At 45.6% G+C, this 22,181-nt stretch overlaps 1 protein-coding gene across 5 annotated transcripts in view; it reads right to left on the bottom strand.

Annotated features, from left to right (window-relative positions):
* SDK2 (sidekick cell adhesion molecule 2) overlaps positions 1-22,181 on the bottom strand; it is a 635,450-nt gene that overhangs the window by 85,527 nt on the left and 527,742 nt on the right. For all 5 annotated transcript variants that reach the window (XM_033961165.1, XM_033961161.1, XM_033961163.1 and 2 more), the window contains exons 19-23: positions 10,951-11,146; positions 8,882-8,980; positions 6,382-6,573; positions 5,689-5,810; positions 3,533-3,642 (exon numbers count right to left, since the gene is read on the bottom strand). In XM_033961165.1, coding sequence (XP_033817056.1) covers positions 3,533-3,642; positions 5,689-5,810; positions 6,382-6,573; positions 8,882-8,980; positions 10,951-11,146 — 719 coding nt within the window. The remainder of the gene's footprint in view (positions 1-3,532; positions 3,643-5,688; positions 5,811-6,381; positions 6,574-8,881; positions 8,981-10,950; positions 11,147-22,181) is intronic.

The raw sequence follows: 22,181 nt of genomic DNA, 5'->3' as shown, positions 1-22,181 counted from the left end.
ATCATTGGAATAGACTTCCTGTGCAGGTGGTCAAGGCCAGCTGCGTGCCAGATTTTAAAAATAAATGGGATGCGCATGTTGGATCTCTAAGAGGGTAATAGTGGGGGGAGAGTCATTAGAATAGGCAGACTTGATGAGATATAGGATATCTGGGAGAATAAATTTAGGGAAGGGGATCTTTAGTGTGGGCAGACTAGATGGGCTATGGGCCTTTTCTGCCATCATTTTTCTATGTTTCTATGGTATTAGAGCTAGTAGCCATCGTGGTAAAGCAGTAGCCATAGTGCTAGTAAACATATAGAATATGACGGCAGAAAAGGGCTGTAGCCCATCAAGTCTGCCCACGCTAATGACCCACCCCCAGACTTCACCCGGCTAGAGATCCCACATACATATCCCATTTCTTTTTGAAATCGAGCACGTTGCTGGCGTTAATCACCTGCAATGGAAGTTCATTCCAATGATCGACTACCCTTTCAGTGAAGAAATACTTCCTGGTGTCGCCATGAAATTGCCCACCTTTGATTTTCAGCGGATGACCTCTTGTGGTTGAAGGTCCTTTAAGAAAGAAGATATCATCTTCCACCTCGATGCGGCCCGTGATATATTTAAAAGTCTCAATCATGTCCCCCCTCTCTCTACATTCCTCGAGCGAGTATAGTTGCAGTTTATTCAGTCTTTCCTCATATGGGAGGTTCTTGAGTCCCGAGACCATCCTGGTGGTAATTCGCTGAACCGACTCGATTCTCCGCACATCTTTTTGATAATGTGGTCTCCAGAATTGAACACAATATTCAAGATGAGGTCTCACCATGGATCTGTACAGGGGCATTATGACTTCGGGCCTCCGGCTGACGAAACCTCTACGGATGCATCCCACCATTTGTCTAGCCTTGGATGCAGCTTTCTCCACCTGCTTGGCAGTTTTCATATCTGCACTAATGATTACTCCCAAATCACGTTCTTCCCTAGTCCTAGCTAAGGTCTCACCATTCAGAGTGTAAGTTCTGCATGGGTTTTTGCTGCCAAGGTGCATGACCTTACATTTTTTGGCATTAAAGCCCAGCTGCCAAGTCGAGGACCAATGTTCCAATAAGAGCAGGTCCTGCTCCATACTGTCGGGTAAGGTGCTGTTATCTACTATGTTGCATAGTTTGGCGTCGTCGGCGAATAGTGTTATTTTACCTTGAAGCCCTTGAGTCAGGTCTCTTATGTATATTTTGAAAAGGATCGGTCCCAAGACCGATCCCTGTGGCACTCCACTGGTCACCTCCGATGTATTGGAGGGGGTACCATTAACCACCACCCTCTGGATTCTACCGCTTAACCAGTCATTGACCCATGTCGTCAATATCACTCCCAATCCCGTCGAAGTCATCTTGCTCAACAATCTGCGGTGCGGGACGCTATCAAAAGCTTTGCTGAAGTCCAAGTACACGACGTCTAGAGACTTCCCCATATCCAGTTTCCTTGTAACCCAGTCAAAGAAGCTGATCAGATTGGATTGACAGGACCTTCCCTTTGTGAATCCATGCTGCTGGGGATCCTGTAGATTCTCCTCGGTCAGGATCATATCTAATTCTTGTTTAATAAGTCTTTCCATGAGTTTGCTCACTATTGAGGTGAGACTGACCGGTCTGTAATTCGCAGCCTCCGTTCTGCAACCTTTTTTGTGCAATGGAATGACGTTAGCTGTTTTCCAGTCCATGGGGACTTTTCCGGTACTTAGGGAAAGATTGAACAGCACGGATAGCGGTTCCGCCAGGACATCACACAACTCCCTAAGAATCCTGGGGTGTAGATTGTCCGGTCCCATGGCTTTGTTCACCTTGAGTTTTGATAGTTCGCCATGGACGCTGCTGGGTGTAAACTTGAAGTTTTGAAACGGGTCTTCCGAGGTTTGCCTTGCTTGCAGTTGTGGACCGGTCCCCGGCGCCTCACAAGTAAAGACTGAGCAAAAGTATTCATTTAGTAGTTTGGCTTTATCAGAATCCGTTTCTGCATAGGTCCCGTCTGTTTTCCTGAGACGTACTATCCCATCTGTGTTTCGTTTCCTGTCGCTAATGTATCTGAAGAAGGATTTATCCCCTTTTTTAATGTTTTTCGCTAGTTGTTTTTCTGTTTGAATCTTGGCCTCTCTGACTGCCGCTTTGACTGCTTTAGACCTGGTCAGATAATCTTCTTTTGTCACTCTGTTTCCTGTATGCTTGTAGGAAATAAAAGCTTTTTTTTTTTCCTTGACAAGATCCGAGATCTCTGCAGAGAACCACTGGGGCTTGTTCTTTCTCCGTCGTTTGCTTACTGTTTTTATATAGCGGTTTGTTGCCTCATGCAAGGTGCATTTCAGGATTGACCACATAGCCTCTACATTATTGGTTTCAGCTTGGTTTTGTAGCGCCTGATGGACGAAGTCTCCCATGCGTTTAAAGTCAGTGCCCCGAAAGTCGAGGACCTTTGTTGCTGTGTTTGATCTAGTGAAGCCTATCTTGATGTTGAACCATACCATGTTGTGGTCGCTGGAGGCTAGTGTATCGCCTACCGAAACTTCTGAAACGCTTTCTCCGTTGGTGAGTATCAGGTCCAGTGTCGCCTGATCTCTGGTGGGCACCATTTGTTTGAGTCGCGCCCCTTTTATGGAGGTTAAAAGCCTTCTGCTGCTGCTGGTAGTAGCGGAAAGTGTCTTCCAATCAGCATCGGGCATATTGAAGTCCCCTAGCAGAACCGTGTCCCCGCTTAAAGTGATGTTCTCAATGTCTTTGATTAGTTCCATATCCCTGTCTTCCTGCTGTTTTGGGGGCCTATATACTACACCCAGATACAAGCATTTTTCGTTTCCTCTGGCCAGGTTCACCCAAAGTGATTCCCCGGTGTAGTTGACATCTGTGATTCTGGTGACTTTGATGTTATCTCTAGTGTATAGTGCTACCCCACCCCCTATCCTTCCCTCTCTGTCCCGACGAAGTAAGTTGTATCCTGGTATAGCCATGTCCCACCCATGTGAGTCTGTGAACCAAGTCTCAGATATCGCTATTACATCGAGGTAGCCATTGTGGTAAAACACTAGCCATTGTTCTAGTAGCCATCGTGGTAAAACACTAGCCATCATTCTAGTAGCCATCGTGGTAAAACACTAGCCATCGTTCTAGTAGCCATCGTAGTAATGCACTAGCCATCGTGGTATTGGAGCTAGTAGCCATCGTGGTAATGGACAGTAGTTCACAGTGTTGTGTCTCTTTAATCCCTACTTTGCTCTCATTGTTTCTGCCTTGTGGAGACTTCAATAAATTTGGATATTAATCTTCTGGCTTCCCTCTGGTCTTCACTGCAAGTCCATCGACTCACCCCACTATGCTTTTCTTATGATTTATTTAGTGGTGCTTTTTATCTCTTTGGTGCCTCTTTACTCTCTGTACACCGATCCCCTCCCTCCCCCCTTTAATATATATCTTACATTCTGCCACTGGGAGATATTGATGGGAAAATATTACAGGTCCTTTAACGTACAGTAACCAGAAGCGCCTGTGACACTCACCTGTAGAAGGTGTACGGATTCAGGCTGGGGACCTCCAAGGACCGGATATCGGGTTCATTAGCCAGCTGGTGCACCAGAACCCACTCTTCACTCTCGCCAACTGTACCAACCTTTCAAGAAAAGAACAAGAGGGCAAGGACGTAAAGGTTAGAATTAGGACAGGGCGCAGACCCCCCGGTATTGAACACTCCGGGCTCCTGATCACTTAAACGGCACATCGACACCTAACCTCTGATTTTCAGTGGGAGATACTTTAGCCGGCTATCTTCTGTTGAATATTTACGTTTAGCGGCGAGCTGTGCCACCGGTTATATACTGTGAATATTCAACACCGAACCAGCTTTGTTTAGCGGCTAAAACAGGCTGCAAGAAGAGTTGGTCGATTTTTAGCCGCTAAACACTTAGGCCCAGATTCTCTAAGCGGTCCAAAGCTCAGTAAAAAAATGCCGGTTAAAGGTTTTTAACTGAGTTTCAAAGCGCCTTCTGCTGCCTATAGAATCGGCGCCGGGAACGTGCTTCGGTAGGTGCTTTAGGCCCAGGGCTACCAGATTTTGCATCTGGTAAAGGAGGACACGTGGCCCCGCCCCATTCCGCCTCTTGGTCCGCCCCGTTCTACCCCCGTCTCCGTCCCAATCCGCCTCCCAACCCCAGCCCTACGCAAACCTCGTCTCTTCGGGCCGGGTCTGGAATGCGTCTGCGCATACGCAGATGAGACGTGATGACATCGCATGCACGCACGCCAGACTCGGCCCCGGTCTTACCAGCTTTGCAAAACCCGGACAAAGTGCCGGGTTTTGAAAAACCGTCCGGACAGTCCTCTAGAAAGAGGACACGTCAGGGTACATCTGGACTACTGGTAACCCTATTTAAGCCGCCTAACGTCACATCAAAGGTAGGGTACCAGAAAACCCTGGTCTACATTTCCAGCAACACAATTCTGTAACCGGCGCCACTGCTTGATTGACACGCGATCATGCAGTGGTGCCGGTTACAGAATCCAGCCCTTATTCCGTTGTGTCTATACGAGCGTCAATGTCCATTATTGGCATTGATGCTACGTACAAGTGACGCACACTTCTAGCTGCCATTTATAGACTTCCCCGTAAGTGAGTACCTGAGGCAGTGCTTATCAGTCTTTTTGTGACCGTGAGCCCATGATCAGGGCCACAAAAAATTGTGTGAAACCCCCCCCACCCCCTCCGAGGTGCAGAATAATGATGACCGTGCAGGGTGTGATCCCCATCTGACCTACAATTGGGAAGCTCGGATCTGAAGCTGTGCGAGATAGTCATTTGCTCAAAGGTCACAAAGAGGGTCTATGACAGAAGCAGGAACTGAACCCTATTCTAACCACTAGGGCCACTTCCTCTCTTGCAAGTGATTACAAAGATGTTCTCTCAGAGTTACCACAGCTGATGCCAGCCGCAGAAACCCCGAGAGAACATATAACCCAGCTTCACGGGGAGAACACTTTTAAAAACCACCATACACCTTTCCATTGTGTGGGGAAAAAGAGACCAACTGATTTTCCCACCAAAATTCAAATTGGCGACCAATGGATTTTCCTGCCTCATTCACCTCAAGCCCCAACCAATCGGGTTTGAGGACCTACTATATAAAGACAAACTGCAGACCTCACAGCATACCCTGAAGAAAGCCACAGCGTGATGGCTGAAACGTCTTGCTCTGCCTGACAAGACGTAGCAAAGCCCAGAAACCTGCAAAAAGTATGATGTCAGCAATGGAAACCCTGAGAAAACATAACCCAGTTTCATGGGGATAACATTTTTAAACCCACCAGAGACTTTTCCATTGTGTGGGAAAAAGAGACCAACTGATTTTCCCACCAAAATTCAAATTGATGACCAACTGACTTTTCTGCCTCATTCACCTCAAGCTCCAACCAATCAGGTTTGAGGACCTACTATATAAAAACAAACTGCAGACCTCATCGCATACCCTGAAGAAGGCCACTGCATAATGGCTGGAACATCGGTTCTACCTGTCAAGACGCAGCGAGACCCGGAAACCTTCAACAAGAAAGGATTTCCAAAGATGGTTTCTGGTGCTTCTCTGTTGTCCAATGGCTGAGGCATTGCACATAGAGAGCAGCTCACACACCATCTCTGAAAAATTGGGAATTCCTCTCTTTTTACCTGGGCTTCCACCTGCCATCTGGAAATAGAGGTCTTGCCATCATAGCCTGGCCGGAACTGCAGCGTCACAGAGCGAGGGCCAATGTTGGAGATCCCCAGGTTTGTTGGAGCCCCAGGAAGTTCTGAAAGGAGGAAAATAAGAGAGTCCAAAGGTCAAGAGGCAACGACAGGGCTGGCTTTAACCACCAGCTGAAAATTAACCCATGCCGCCGTCTCATTCCCATGAAGCTGAGTCATAGCAGAGATGCAGAAGAGAGACAGGTGAGAAGGGCTATAGAGAGCGGAGACAGTGGGGAACAGTCACAAAGTCAAGGGAGAGAGGAGTGGAGAGACAGTCGGGAAGAGTTGCAAAGACAGCTTGAAGCAGAAGGGTGAAAGGAGAAAAGTAAGAGAGAGAGAGAGAGAGACAGACAGAGGAAGGGTTATAAAGAGAGTAGAGAGACAGCTAGGAATAGTCACAGAGAAAGGAGCAGACAGACAGTAACAAACAGAGAGAGACAGTAGGGAGTAATCATAGAGAGGAAAGAAATGAGAAGGTAGCAGAGAGAGACAGCTTAGAATATATTATTAATCAAGGTGAGAAGGGAGGTAGGAGCCAAGATTGACAGTCTGAACTCAGCAGAGAGAGAGAGAGAGCAGAGGAAGGAAGAGGATAGGAAGGGGAAGGAGCGGGGGGAAGCTGCTGATTCTTACCTGGGGGCACCCCAGAGGAGATGGTGGAGGACGAGACCTGCCCCTGCCCCTTGGAGGTCATGGCTGCCACTTCAATAGTGTAGGTAGTCAGGGCAGTGAGTCCAGTGACCCGGTACTCCAGGGTGACGTTGGGGAGGTAGTGCGTCACTCGCGTGTTCGTCCGATTATACTCCTCCCATGAAATCCTGTATCCTGAAAGACACCATCAGAACCTCCAGCTCTGCTCACTACACCAGAACGTCAGTCTTCAGTTCAAGTGTGTGGCGGAAATGTCAGATTACGTCCACCTCCCTCCGTGAGAATTCTGGCAACGAGCTCAGGGCTAAATGCATTAAGCCGCATTGAGGCATCGACACGCCTTGGTGGACTTTAATGCACATTATTGCTATTTAATGTACCTTATTTTACGAAGCTGCGTCAGGCTTTTGTATCGTCGGCCGCGGAGGTATTAGCTCATACCGCCGCAGCCAGCAATGAAAGAGTCCAACCTAGCTTTGCAGAAGGGGGGAAGGGGTTTAAAGCAGGACCCATTACTGCCAGTTGGCCTTAACTAATAATGTATGTGAAATAAAATAATGAATATCCCTGTATTAACAATGGTTAGTAATAGTAGCCCTTAATGCTGATATCATTGACGACATAATCATAAACAGTGATGTCACCAATGACATCATCATACCTCTTTCAGCACGGACCAATGAATGTTTGATGCTTAAACAATTTCATATCCCGCTCTACTTGTCACAGATCCAAGCAGTTTACATTACATTACATAATCCATGCAGATCTTACACCCTAAAAGGTGAGACCTTAGCAAGGACTACAGCAGAACGAGACTTGGGGGTAATCATTAGTGAAGACATGAAGACTTCCAATCAAGTGGAGAAAGCTTCATCCAAGGCTAGACAAATGATGGGTTGTATCCGAAGAAGCTTCGTCAGCCGGAAGACCGAAGTTATAATGCCGTTGTACTGATCCATGGTGAGACCTCATCTGGAATATTGTGTACGGTTCTGGAGGCCACATTACCAAAAAGATGTGCTGAGAGTTGAGTCAGTTCAGCGAATGGCCACCAGGATGGTCTCAGGACTCAAGGATCTCCTGTATGAGGAACGGCTGGGTAAGTTGCAGCTATACTCACTCGAGGAGCGCAGAGCGAGGGGGAGACATGATTGAGACGTTCAAATACGTCACGGGCCGTATCGAGGTGGAAGAAGATATCTTTTTCCTTAAAGGACCCACGGCAACAAGAGGGCATCCGCTGAAAATCAGGGGCGGGAAATTTCATGGTGATACCAGGAAGTATTTCTTCACTGAAAGGGTGGTTGATCATTGGAATGATCTTCCACTGCAGGTAATTGAGGCCAGCAGCGTGCCAGAATTTAAGAAAAAAATGGGATAAGCATGTGGGATCTCTTCATGGAAGAAATTAGGGGGGTGGGTCATTAGAGTGGGCAGACTAGATGGGCCGTGGCCCTTTTCTGCCGTCATTTTCTATGTTTCTACATAAAAACAATAAACTATTAAAATAAACCGACCAATATAATCCCTCATAAAACATCACTAAATTGCCACCCACTCGAGACCTTAATGCCAGCATTGAGCTGGCATTAGTTCTCGCTGCGTAGGGCGGGTTTAGCATGCGCTAAAAACGCTAATGCAGCTTTGTAAAGAAGCCCTAAATGTTTTTTCCTGGGTTTAGAAGCCTCAGAATATGGAGCTTTTTTTTTTAATCCAAAGAAGGGTTTTTTTGTGGAAAAAATCAACTTGCTCCTGCTCACTTCTCTCTATACTTGGCCAGAAATACGCCAAAAGATAAGTACAAAGCAAAAGCACTAACAATTATAATCTGGTTTTATGTTTGCACTAGTCTGCCGATCCTGTGTCTTGAATTGAGTTGCGACATTTTAAATACTGAACTTGTTCCTCCATGGAGAGTTGAACTACAGTTTGGCCAGAGTGCCTATAATCAATTTTAATGTTTAAAAAAAAAAAAGAAGTTTTCATCAATTGAGAAAATAAAATATATTTTAGTGAGAGAGAGGGCGGGTTATAGCCAATGAGGTGAGCAGGAGCAAATGGATTGTTTCCACAAAAAGCCCTTGTTTGGGTTTAAAAAAAGCTCCATATTCTGAGGCTTCTAAACCCAGGAAAAAACATTTACTCCAGTCTCAGTTCTTTAGTTATGTAGTGGTTCGGTTTATATTAATCATTTATTGATTCTGAAAACCACATATATTCTAATTTTTCTGTTGTTAGAATTATAGAAGGCATGAACCAATCTGAGACTGAGGGACCATCCATAGGGAATCTTGGAGGCGATGAGGACAGGATCTCTGAACCTTCTCAGAAGACGGGTGCTGTGACCCTCAGATGTCAGGATAAGGCTGAAGCCCTCGTTTTCTACACACTGGCCCATATCATGGCTGTCTCACTTTGTGCTTGCTTCGCACTATGACTGCCTCACACAGTGGCTGTCTCGTGTCGTGACTGCCCCTACCTGTCAGGATTCCATTCCTCTCCAGTGGCTCCTGCCAGCTCACCTTGAGCGAGGTATCCAGGATCTCTGAGAATCTGAGGTGGCCCACAGGGCCTGGCACTAGGAACACAAACACACAAATATCCTAAGTGGATATCAAGAAAGCCCGAAATGAATGCTTTTGCTGGGTCCCCTTCCGTGCACACCCTAGAACAGTGGTCTCAAACTCGCGGCCCGGGGGCCACATGTGGCCTGCCAGATATTATTTTGAGGCCCTCTGTATTTTTATCATAATCGCAAAAGTAAAATAAAACAGTTTCTTGAACATATGTCTCTTTAGCTATAGATGATAATATTATTAAGACTTAGCCAAAAGGAAAGATTTATAAACTATAAAGAGCTTTGCCTCATGCAAAATTGTAATTTCTTCAATAAGACATTAACCATTTTTTTCTGAGGCCCTCCAAGTATCTATAAATCCAAAATGTGGCCCTGCAAAGGTTTTGAGTTTGAGACCACTGCCCTAGAACAGGGATAGGCAATGAGGGTTTTCAGGATTTCCCCAATGAATATTCATGAGATCTATTTGCATGCACTTCCTCCCATTGTATGCAAATGGAGCTCATGAATATTCGCTGGGGAAATGCTAAAACCCTGTCTGGATTCCAGCCCTCGTTGCCCACCCCTGCCCTAGAAGTTGCAGATTCAGTAGTGGAAGGAGCTACAAATTTTTTAATAAAATCCACTCTGAAAATTAATCACTTCTGATAGTTATGGAGGGGGGAGGGGGAGGTGAATAATGTTAATGGTTTTGCCTTTAATTGCCAGGGCTAGACAAAGACAACTCAATTACCCCGTTCCGTTCCTGTAGAGTTTTGTCGCGGTCTCTGTCCTCATCTGAATATGCCTCAAACACAGGAATGGGACAGGGACAGTGACAAAACTCACAGGAACGGAACGGGGTAACTGAGTTGCTGCGGGGATGGGGAGAAATTTGTCCCCCGGGTCATTCTCTACACTGCACCACTCTAGAAATCAGAATGTAGTAAAAGTGAGCCAAGTAAAGGACAATGAAGCCATTGTGACATCACTGATGAGGATGGCTCTTATTGGTGGAATGAGGCATTATGACATCACAATATCTGCTCTGGTTATTAGAGGCTGTAACTTTTCACATTATTTCTTTATTCAATTTTCTATACTGTTCTCCCAAGGAGAGAATGACATGGGGACAAGTTTTTCCCCATCCCCGCAGGAACTCATTTTCCCGTCCCGTCCTCGCGAGTTCTCTTTCCTGTCGCTGTCTCATTCCTGCAAGCTCCGTCCTCATCTGCACAAGCCTCAAACACTTTCAAATCCTAAGTAGCAACATTCTAGAGCTCAGATTGTGATGTCATAATGCCTCATTCCACCAATGCCTAAGCTCCGTCCTCATCTGCACAAGCCTCAAAGGCTTTAAAATCATAAGTAGCAACATTCTAGAGCTCAGATTGTGATGTCATAATGCCTCATTCCACCAATGCCTAAGCTCCGTCCTCATCTGCACAAACCTCAAACCCTTTAAAATCATAAGTGTTCGAGGCTTGTGTGGTTAAGGCAGAGCTTACAGGAATGGGGCAGGGACAGCGACAGCGACAGCGACAAAACTCACGGGGACAGGATGGGGAAATTGAATTCCTGTAGGGACAGGGACAAATTTGGCCCCGTGTCATTCTCTAGCCAGGGCCACACTGGAGACAGCGAAGAGTGGATAAGTGAGATCTCTCTACCTGGTCTAGGATGTCTGTGCATTGAGTTATCAAAAAAATTGTAGTTTATTAGGAGGGGCAGCTCCATGTCTTAACCTGTAGTTTCAAAATGTGTGAACCCCCCCCCCCCAGGAGTTATAAACTTCTGGATGTAGGACTGATCCAACCTCTTTCTCATCCTACATATAACAGTTATCCAGCCACAATGCTTCATTATATTCTCTGCCAGCTCCTTGTAAAGACCCTCTCTCCAGTTTTCCTCTGTCTCTCGGCCCCTTTGCCTCGCCACTCTCTTGCACGCCTGCTCTAGAAATGTTGCATTGCTCGGTGGAACTCTCCTACCATCCTCGTGGGTATGCACCAGGTGTGCTGGACTGCGCGGCCCGTCCCCTGGTGTGGTGAAGCACAGGACCGAGGTCATGTACTCCGTGAACTTCTTCAGGCCCGAGATGAAGCCCACATGGATGCTGTCCTGGAAGTTAGGCCTCACCGTCACCAGGGTCGCGTCCTCTTCTTGTCTGGGTTCCCAGGCTATCAGCTGCGGGAAGAAGAGCCTCTCTCAGTACTCAACACAGATTTCAGGGCCACTCAGTTTTCAATAGTCCTTTCTAAACAGGGGTTGCCCGCTGGCCCCAGTATTTTTTTTTCATCCCCTAAGGAAAATAAGCAAACTGCCTGGTGTAAGCATGGTATCAATGCAGGAAGCCATGTTCTATGGGTCGGGTTACCAGACGTCTGGATTTCTCTTTTGAGGACATATCCGGGGGTCCGGGCGGCTTTTCAAAACCTGGCACTTTGACTGGGTTTTGAAAAGCTTTCCTTCGTGCAGGAGGGTATCCGTACACACGACACAATGACGTCACACAAACGTGACGTCACTGGGTCTCATCCGCGCATGCTGCCCGTCAAGAACAGGCAGCAGGGGGCGGAGCTGGGATGGGATTGGAGGCGGGATCGTGTCGGAGATGAGTGGGATGGGGCAGGCCTGGGGGAGGGTCTAGGGGGCCGGATTTTCCAGATGGAAAATCTGGTAACCCTATCTATGGCTGACAGCTGGGATAGTTCCTTAGGTGAGAGAACAACGAAGTCCACCAAAGGAAAGAGAAAGCAGAGCAAAAACAAAGGAACTTGACAAAATCTTTATTTGGAATGAGATGCAGATTAATAGCCAAATGAAACACAACATAAAACACAGTAAAACGTTTGTGGTATAGACCCGACACGGGCCGTGTTTCGGTCGTAAAAGACCTTCTTCCGGGGACCGGTACTGCTATACACCACAAGTTAAAGATTGCAAAATGAGCACAAGAAGATACCGCGTAAGCCTGAGCGTTGCCGATCACAGCGATGCCTACTAATTGTGTTTCATTCGGGTATTAATCGGCACCTCGATCGAATAACGATTTCATCAAGATCGGGCAACACAGACGGAAACAGCTGGGCAGACTAGATGGACTGGATCCCACAAAAAAAAAGGAAAAACCAACCCCACGTGTAGTGATAGAGACTCCTATGTTTACAAAATCAACCGGGGTAAAACCAGGACTAGCTCTGACTGCCAGCAGGAATGGGACTTGATGCCAGCTTGAGCTCCACGAAGCATGAAAAAGCAATTTCAGACTCCGGACTAGATAACTAAAAGGCGCTATCCCATCGCCATGCCCTCAGCATGCATTAATTCACATTATAGACCCCCGACCCACTGTTTTATGCAACGGCACAAGGTCAAATTTGAGAGATGGTGATAAACTTTAAAGCTAGCATTTTCAGATGGCGCAGTGGCACACCAAAACTATTATAGGATATCAGCCTAAGTACATAGTCATGTGCCAACATCTAGGTTCGACCACTTATGCCATGAGTGTGCATGGTCAACATGGCGGCAGCTGGGCACATGGATGCAACTAGTCTATGAAGTGAGTGCAGGAACAGTTAGAACAACTCTGACGCTCCCTCGACCCTCCCACATAGTGGCATAGCGAGGGAGGTTGGTGCCCAGGGCAGTAGATCACCATGCCACGCGCCCCCTGCTCTTCCACACTGCACCGTGTGCCCCCTCCCATGTACCTCCTGAAATGTTTGCTAGTATTGCGTTCAATTCTGGTCTCCTTATCTCAAGAAAGATATAGCAGCACTAGAAAAGGTTCAAAGAAGAGCGACCAAGATGGTAAAGGGGATGGAACGCCTCTCGTATGAGGAAAGACTAAAACGGTTAAGGCTCTTCAGCTTGGAAAAGAGACGGCTGGGGGGAGATAGGATTGAAGTCTACAAAATCCTGAGTGGAGTAGAACAGGTACAAGTGGATCGATTTTTCACTCTGTAAAAAATGACAAAGACTAGGGGACACTCGATGAAGTTACAGGGAAATAAAACCAATAGGAGGAAATATTTTTTCACTCAGAGAATAGTTAAGCTCTGGAACATGTTGCCAGAGGTTGTGGTAAGAGCGGATAGTGTAGCTGGTTTTAAGAAGGGTTTGGACAATTTCTTGGACATGGGGAGAAAGACATGGGGAAACCACTGCTTGCCTTGGATTGGTAACATGGAATGTTGCTACTCTTTGGGATTCTAGAGTCTTGTTAGTCTCTGGGATTCCGGAATCTTGCTATTCTTGTTGCTAGTCTTTGGGATTCTAGAATCTTGTTACTCTCTGGGATTCCGGAATCTTGCTATTCTTTGAGATTCTGTATGGAATGTTGCTACTCTTTGGGATTCTAGAATCTTGTTACTGTCTGGGATTCCGGAATCTTGCTATTCTTTGAGCTTCTGTATGGAATGTTGCTACTGTTTGGGATTCTAGAATCTTGTTACTCTCCGGGATTCCGGAATCCTGCTATTCTTTGAGCTTCTGTATGGAATGTTGCTACTGTTTGGGATTCTAGAATCTTGTTACTCTCCGGGATTCCGGAATCCTGCTATTCTTTGAGATTCTGTGTGGGTTTTGGCCAGGTACTAGGGACCTGGATTGGCCACCCTAAGAACGGGCTACTGGGCTTGATGGACCATTGGTCTGACCCAGTAAGGCTATTCTTATGATCCTTTCTGACATCACATCCTGCTCCCGCAACCAGGAAGTGATGTCAGCAGGGAGCTGAGGCCAGTGCGAGGAGCAGGTAGAAGATGCTGCTCGTGCCGGCGAACATTTAAAGAGGTACATGGGGATGGAGAGGAATAGAGGTGCCCCCATGAAGATTGCATTCGGGGTTCTGCCACCCCCCGCCCCCTTATTTCGCCACTGCTCCCACATTTATGCCACCTTTGAATTTGCATGCAAAAGAAGTTAGGCATGCTGTTGATAGTTAGTCTGTTAAGTGCGCAATGGCAAATTAGTACTTGTTAATAATAATTCTTGGTACTTATCTCCAATTAAGGGCTAGATTCACAAAGCAAACCGATCGGTTTGCGACCCCTTAGCGACCAAATTCACTGCCGATCATCCTCCGATCCGCGCATGCAAATGAGGTCAACGGCATGCAAAGTAGGCAAGGACCCAATTCACAAACCAATAGCGGGCTGGCCGATCACTCCCAAGCGACTGCTGAGGACCAGTTGCTCAAGCCCTTTCCGGCTGCCCTGCTTCTGCCCTGTCAGCCCCGATCTCCTGCTGCCCCGACTCTCCCACCCTTCCCCGCAGTGCTAGCCCATGGTTTTAACCTGTGGGCATAAGCGGGTTAAAACCACAGGCTCCAGTTAATTTATAACATTTTTATTGAAGAAATCAGTAAATATACAATAATATAACACAATAAAATAGTCATTAAATTAAAATTCATCATATTAATTTCCATCAAATATCTTTCATTTCTTCAAAATATATTTCCAAAATAACCATTATATCTCACCATACCCTCCCCTAATTCCTACCCCCTTTCCCTTTTCCCTATTCACCTCTCCCCCCATCCTCCCCCTAAATTTAGTTACAACATTTTTATTGAAGGAATCATACTAAACCCCCCAAACCCAATGAAAGTTGACAAAAATAAAGAATAATAATAATAATAATTAAAAAAACAACTGGAATTTTAGATAAACAATCCTAGCTTCAATGTAAATCATTAAGAATTAAACTTCTTGCCTTAGTTAAAAAAGAAAAAGAAAAAAATAATAATCTATGCTGGCCCAGAGGTCCAGTAAAAAAAAAAAAAAAAAAAAAAGATCTCAGCTCCGATGGGCATGCGCAGACCCTCTACAGATGGTACGCGTATGAGTGGGGATCGCAGAAAAGCGATCCGTGCCGGCAGATGGGGGCATTCCTCTGATCACCCCCAACTGCATATTTTACTTTGCTGAATTCGTCGGACCTGCCCGGATCGGACCCGATCGGGCAGGTTGGTGAATCTGGCCCTAAGTTCCAATTTGCTAATTATGTGACATGCATAACTGGTCCTATTTGTTGAATTTGGGGATAATAGTCATTGAGGGTGTTAACATATGCTAATGCTGCAGCTCATTTGCTTTAAAAAAAAAAAATTGAGGTCTCCTGTCCAAAGACAGCTTTAAAGAGAGGTATCATGAACACCCAGGGTAGGCTGTGGATCTCTGTCCTTCCTGGAAACGGAAAGAAAGGTCATGAGGTCACACAGGGTGCTATAATCCTATCCTGTTCTAGTGAGCTCCTCCCGTAGCCCTTTCAGGACCAAGGGACCTATTTGTCCCATAACTTTAAAATCCTATAAATTTTGATTGGGATAGTCTACAGTTCTAAATTTGATATGTACGGATTCCATATGATACTGCCTTTATGTAAACAAACTGGTTCCGACATTCATTCATTAGCGTCGTTGCCAGATTGACGAGAAGATTCACTTGCCACACTGTCCATAAGCCAGAAGTTTGATTTTTTAAATAAAAATAATGATATTTCACAAAAAAAATCAATTTTTTGGCATCTGCAAGCCCTTTTTACCATAAAAATGTCGTCAAAACCACAAAAATTGGCCTACAATCCTTATGGTCCTGAAAGGGTTAAACTAAATACAAATACATTTTGCTTGCACTGTTTTCTACCTCTTAAGTTTAATTCATGTAAAGAATGCATATCCATAGCAACATCTCATTCTTCCACTGTCTTCTACTCATCCCGTTACTTCTTTCTACTTGGCTTTCACCAAGCAACCATCTCAAATGTAAATCGTGTTGGTCGTACCACAGAAAGGTGGTATATTAAGAATCATAAATGTTGTTCATGGCCTCTCCCCTGCAACATCTGCTAAGTCCTTGCAAGACAGAATCTTCTTTGTAAGAGTGGGCGATGGTGTTTGGAGGCTCACCTTATGTGTCATGCATAACGTGACCATTTATTTTTTTCATCAAAACGGGACATCTATTAATATTCAGTCCCGCCCCAACCCCGCCCTAGCCACACCCCAATCCCGCCCTAGCCCTGCCCAAGCTCCGCCCAATTTCTTCCATTCATTTTTAATGTACACATAATATCTTATTAATTCATAATGGTAACCATAAAATTTTTTAAAAACCACAAAGCATACTATACGCAGAGAAAATGTTAATTATTTATATTTGAGGGGTTTTCAAAGATGTCAAGGCAGATGACTTTAAAATATGCAATGTCATCTCAGTAACTATAGAAAAATAGACAAATATAGTACAGATATAAATTCTCAAAACAGATACATTTTGATAACTAAATTGAAAATAAAATTATTTTTTCCTACCTTTGCTGTCTGGTGATTTCATGAGTCTCTTGTTGCGTTTCCTTTTGACTGTGCATCCTTTCTTTCATTTCTTTCTTTCTGCACTCAGGCCCAACAGTTATCCCTTTCTATTCCCTCCCTCCTTCCTTCCTATGCCTTCAGTGCCTCCTTCCTATGTTCTTAGTGCCCCTTCCTGTGTCCTTAGTGCTCCCAGTGCCTCCTTCCTATGTCCTTAGTGCCCCTTCCTATATCCTTAGTGTCCTCGGTGCTTCCTTCCTATGTCCCCCTCACTGCCTTCCAGCCTTTGTCTCCACCCCATCCCCTATGCATTGGCATCTCTCTCTTCTCCTTCCTTCCTTCCCACTCCACCCCATGGTCTGGCATCTCTATCTCCTTCACATCTCTCTCCTCTCTTTCCATCTCGCCCTCCCACTCCATTATCTGGCATCTCTTCTTCCTTTCTCTCCTTCCTTCCTCCTGGTCTGGCATCTGTCTCCTTCCCCTCCCTTCATATACCCTGACATCTTTCCCCCCAATGGTCTGGTAGCTCCTTTCCTTTCCCTCCCTCCCATTGTCTTGGCATCTCTTTCCTCTCCTCTCCCTTCCCTGGTCTTCCTTCTCCCCTCTCTCTCCCCAATTGGGTGCAGCAACAGCACTTCCCTTCTCCTATCCCATCCCCAATTGGGTGCAGCAGCAACAGCATTTCTCTTCGCCTATCCCCTCCCCAATTGGATGCAGTAGCAGCTTTTCTCTTTCCCTCTCCTCCCCCTTGGGTGCAGCAGCAGCTTTTCTCTTCCCCCCTTGGGTGCAGCAGTTTTTCTCTTCCCCCCTCCCCCCCTTTGGGTGCAGCAGCAGCAGCTTTTCTCTCCCCCCCTTGGGTGCAGCAGCTTTTCTCTTCCCCCCTCCCCCTTTGGGTGCAGCAGCAGCTTTTCTATTCACCTCTCCCCCCCCTTGGGTGCAGCAGCAGCAGCTTTTCTATTTCCCCCCCTTGGGTGCAGCAGCATCATTTCTCTTCCCATCCCTCCCAACGGCAGAGTCGCAAGCTTCCCTCCATTGCTTACCTATCTTCCATAGGTCAGCGACGGAGGGAAGCTTATAACTTGCTGCTCTTCCTTGCTTCGGGCCTTCCTCGTTGCCGGGTCCTGCCTTCGCGGAAACAGAAAGTAGGCAGGATCCGGCAGCGAGAAAGGCTCAAAGCAAGCTGTAAGCTTTCCTCCGTGTCTCCCTTAGCTTCCCTCCGTCGCTGCCTGTAGTGAACTCCTGCTCCGAGGCTCGAATGTGTGCGTGCCGGCTTCCATTCTCTTCTCCTCCCCTCCGCGACGTAACTTCCGGTTTCGAAGAGAAGCCGGCATGCACACGTTAGAGCCCCAGAGCGTGGGCTCAATTTGAATGCTGGAGTCAGCCCGGGACGGCAGCAGCAGGATTAGGGCACAGAAAACACGGAAGGGGTTTGGCGCTGGACCGACCGTCCCCTTGTCCCCGCGCACAGCTTCGGGACGCTGTCTTTGCAAACGGGATATTTTGGCGTCCAGAAGCAGTGGCTTCGGACAACGGAACGGTCGGTCTAATAACGGGACAGTCCTGTTGAAAACGGGACGTATGGTCACCTTAGTCATGCTTGCTATAAGCTGTTTGCCTGAACTATTCTGATAAGATTAATCTTAACTTTTATGTCGCTTAGATGGTTCAGCATAGTGAAGAACTAACGCTAGCTTTTTATGTATTGTTTTTCTTAGCCGTTACATCATCCCCGACCCTGATGAAGAACAAAACGCATCGGTGGGGAATGAGGCTGTAACTGTTCAAAATTAATCAAATGAATCAAAAAGCTAAGTTCACATATACATATTTATTTATTGAAAAAAAAATTATTAAATATAAGCACAGGCACTTTAAGAAAATTTGATAACAATAATTAACTACACCGATTTAAATAGTTCCGGTGAAGAGAACCACCACACAAGATTTGCCAAATACATAGTGCAAGTGTGGGGATCTGAGGGACTTCGGTGAATATAAAAGAGTATATTTGAAGAATAGACATGTTTCTGGATGATGATAGATTAAGAGATCCCCACCAGCATGGCTTTACAAAGGGAAGGTCTTGTCAATCCAATCTGATAAGCTTCTTTGATTGGGTAACAAAAAAACTGGATGAGGGTGAGTCCCTGGACATAGTGTATTTGGACTTCAGTAAGGCTTTTGATAGTGTTCCACACCATAGGTTATTAAACTAAACTAAACCTTAGGTTTGTATACCACATCATCTCCACATTCGTAGAGCTCGGCACGGTTTACAGGAGATGTGATAGAAAGGAACTACAATGAAAGGTAGAGGTTTACAGGAGATGGGAATGAAAGGAGCTACAATGACGGGTTAGAGGACCAAGTATGAAGAGTTTTTTGAGGGCTTAGGATGTCATAGATGGAAAAAGAATCAGATTTTTGAGAATAGCCAGGTCTTCAGATGTTTGCGGAACAATTGGAGGGAGCTCATGTTCCGTAGAGGGGAGGAAAGGTTGTTCCAGAGCTCGGTGATTCTGAAAGGAAGGGAGGTCCCTAGTTTTCCTTTATGGGAGATGCCTCTTGCTGAGGGGAAGGATAGTTTTAATTTGTGGGTGGATCTGGTGGTATTAGGGTTTGAGGAGTTCCAAGAAAGAGGGATACATGGAGGGAGGATCCCATGTAGGATTTTGAAAGCTAGACAGGCGCATTTGAAGTGGACCCTGGCGATTATCGGTAGCCAGTGAAGCTTGGACAGGAGCGGAGAGACATGGTCAAATTTACTTTTTGCGAAAATCAGCTTGGCCGCAGCATTCTGAATCCGCTGGAGTCTATGAAGGTTTTTCTTAGTTAGGCTTAAGTAGATAAGAGTTGCAATAGTCCAATCTGGAAAGGATGATGGATTGGACAAGGACGGTAAAGTGATTTTGATGGAAACAGGATCTAAGTTTCCTCAGCATGTGAAGGCTGAAAAAGCATTTTTTTACCAAGGAATTGAGGTGGTCGTTGAAGGACAATATAGAATCAATAGTGATGCCCAGAACATTGCTTGAGAGCTCAAGCTGCAGAGTGGAGCCAGAAGATGAACTCGTTAGGACTAGGAGAAACACTGACAGCATGGGTACAAGATTGGCTTAGCGGCAGGCTTCAAAGAGTGGTGGTAAACGGTATCCCCTCAAAAACGTCGAGAGTGACCAGTGGAGTGCCAAAGGGCTCGGTCTTGGGCCCGATGCTATTTAATATCTTTGTAGGGGATCTGATTCAGGGACTTCGAGGCAAAATTACACTATTTGCCGACGACACTAAACTATGCAACGTTGTGGACAGGGCATCAGAACCTGACAGCGCAACCAGGCCCAGCACTATGGAGCAAGACCTGCTTGTATTGGAAAAATGGTCCAGTACTTGGCAACTAAACTTTAATGCCAAGAAATGTAAAGTAATGCATTTTGGGAGCGGAAATCCATGCAAAACATACACCTTGAACGGTGAAAACTTAACAAGAACTACTGCAGAAAGGGACTTGGAAGTTCTCGTCCGGGAAGATATGAAAACTGCTAATCAGGTGGAGAAAGCTTCAGCAAAGGCCAGACAAATGCTGGGTTGCATCAGAAGGAGCTTTATCAGCCGAAAGCCAGAAGTCATACTACCATTATACAGATCCACGGTGAGACCTCACCTGGAGTACTGTGTCCAATTTTGGAGGCCATATTATCAAAAGGATGTGAAGAGAATGGAGTCGATATATCCTCATGTCTCTTGTATGTTTGTTTGTTTTTTTTGTCCTAAACTAATATTTTTTTTTTTTATTTATCATGTATGTATTATTGTATGTTAATTTTTGTTTTTAAAAGTACAACATAAGTTAATTTATACATTACTACCTATGTTTTAATTATATGTTTAGTTGTATTGTACATCGCCTAGTAATTTAAAATAGGCGATTCATTAAGTATAAATAAACTTGAGAACTTGAGAAAGGCCACTAGGATGGTCTCAGGATTTAAAGACATCCCATATGAAGAACGCCTGATCAGACTGCGCTTATATTCTCTCAAGGAGCGCAGAGAAAGGGGGGACATGTTAGAAACATTCAAATGCATCACGGGTCACATCAAAGTGGAGGAAGAAATCTTTTTTCTAAAGGGTCCCACGGCGACAAGAGGGCATCCACTAAAACTTAAGGGAGGAAGATTTCATGGTGACACCAGGAAGTACTTCTTCACCAAACGGGTGATTGATCGATGGAATGATCTTCCCCACCAGGTGGTCGAGGCCAGTAGCGTGCTCGACTTCAAGAATCGATGGGACAAACAGGTGGGAGTACTACAGAGTTATGCTCAAACAATAGATACTCCAGGGAAGAAGGGCTCTTGAGTTGGCAGACTAGTTGGGAGGGAGGGTTCTTGAGTGGGTAGACTAGTTGGGAGGGAGAGTTCTTGAGTGGGCAGACTAGTTGGGGGGGAGGGTTCTTGAGTGGGCAGACTAGTTGGGAGGGAGGGTTCTTGAGTGGGCAGACTAGTTGGGAGGGAGGGTTCTTGAGTTGGCAGACTAGTTGGGAGGGAGGGTTCTTGAGTGGGCAGACTAGTTGGGCCGTCGGCCCTTTTCTGCCGTCATACTCTATGTTTCTCTAATACAACATCTTGTCCACAAGGTGCCGCCATTGTTCAATAAATGAGTTTTATTTAGCTCCATAGACACAGAATTCGATTTATAACATGCAAAAAAGCAATTTCATCCAGATTAGAGAATAACACAAGGGCGGGGATAGAGTCCATAAAGTGAGGACAGGTTGAGGAAACTTTGTCTCCGTCTCATTCTCTAAAAACTTGAAACTAGTATCTATATTTAAAAACTTTACACATTTTAGACAACTGACAAATGAATTCAATGATTAAAAAAACTGTAGAACCTGTTTTTGGATTTAAATGAACTAGTGCTAAACGACATCATTTGTGTCTTGTCTGACTTTGATGTGCCGATCAGACTCCTACCATCTGCAACGTCTTTCCATTATTTGCCCAGATGCTCAAGCATCTTACTGTTACTGCAACAGATTCATCCATTGAAGAGACGCTTATTTTCCTGTTCATCCGCCAGGGGATAGGCAATTCTGGTCCTCGAGAGCCAGAGCCAGGTCAGGTTTTCAGGATATCCACAATGAATATGTACGAGATGGATTTGCATGCACTGCCTCTTTGAGATGCAAATCTATCTCATGCATATTTATTGTGGATATCCTGAAAACCTGACCTGGCTCCGGCTCTCGAGGACTGAAATTGCCTACTCCTTCACTACACTGTTTATGTTCTCTCCTACACCCATATCTGAAAGACAACACAGTTACCTTCCCAGGTGATGTTAAAACAGGGGTGGGCAACTCCGGCCCTCGAGTGCCAGAATCCAGTCGGGTTTTCAGGATTTCCCCAATGAATATTCATTGAAAGCAGTGCATGCAAATCTATCTCATGCATATGTATTGTGAATATCCTGAAATCCTGACCTGACTCCGGCTCTCGAGGACCAGAATTGCCTACCCCTGCCCTAGATACACCCACTGCACCTCACCGGGTCTCTTGCAAGGAGGCATTCCACTGCCTGGTTCCAATCCTTTCCCTGCCACATTGAAAATAACCATGGGGATGATACTGGAGGACCATATCGGACTAGCACAAAACCAATTTCTTTTTAGATCCGCAAGTCATCAAGTCGCTAGGATTCGAGCGTGAGTCAATGGCACCTAATAACAACATCTTGCCTCTCATTTTGGAAGGTCCCTACACTGTGGACTTGCAGAGACCAGTCTTAATATTTCCTTTCAATCTGGTCTGCTAAATGATCTCAATATGTCTATAGATTGAATGTATTAGAAAGTCTTTTTTATTAAATAAAAATCCTTTCCCTGAATTCCTGGGA

Source organism: Geotrypetes seraphini, chromosome 10, assembly GCF_902459505.1.
Source record: "Geotrypetes seraphini chromosome 10, aGeoSer1.1, whole genome shotgun sequence".
NCBI lineage: Eukaryota > Metazoa > Chordata > Amphibia > Gymnophiona > Dermophiidae > Geotrypetes > Geotrypetes seraphini.
Note: the sequence above shows the minus strand (reverse complement) of the source record. Positions and strands in the feature narration are given on the sequence as shown.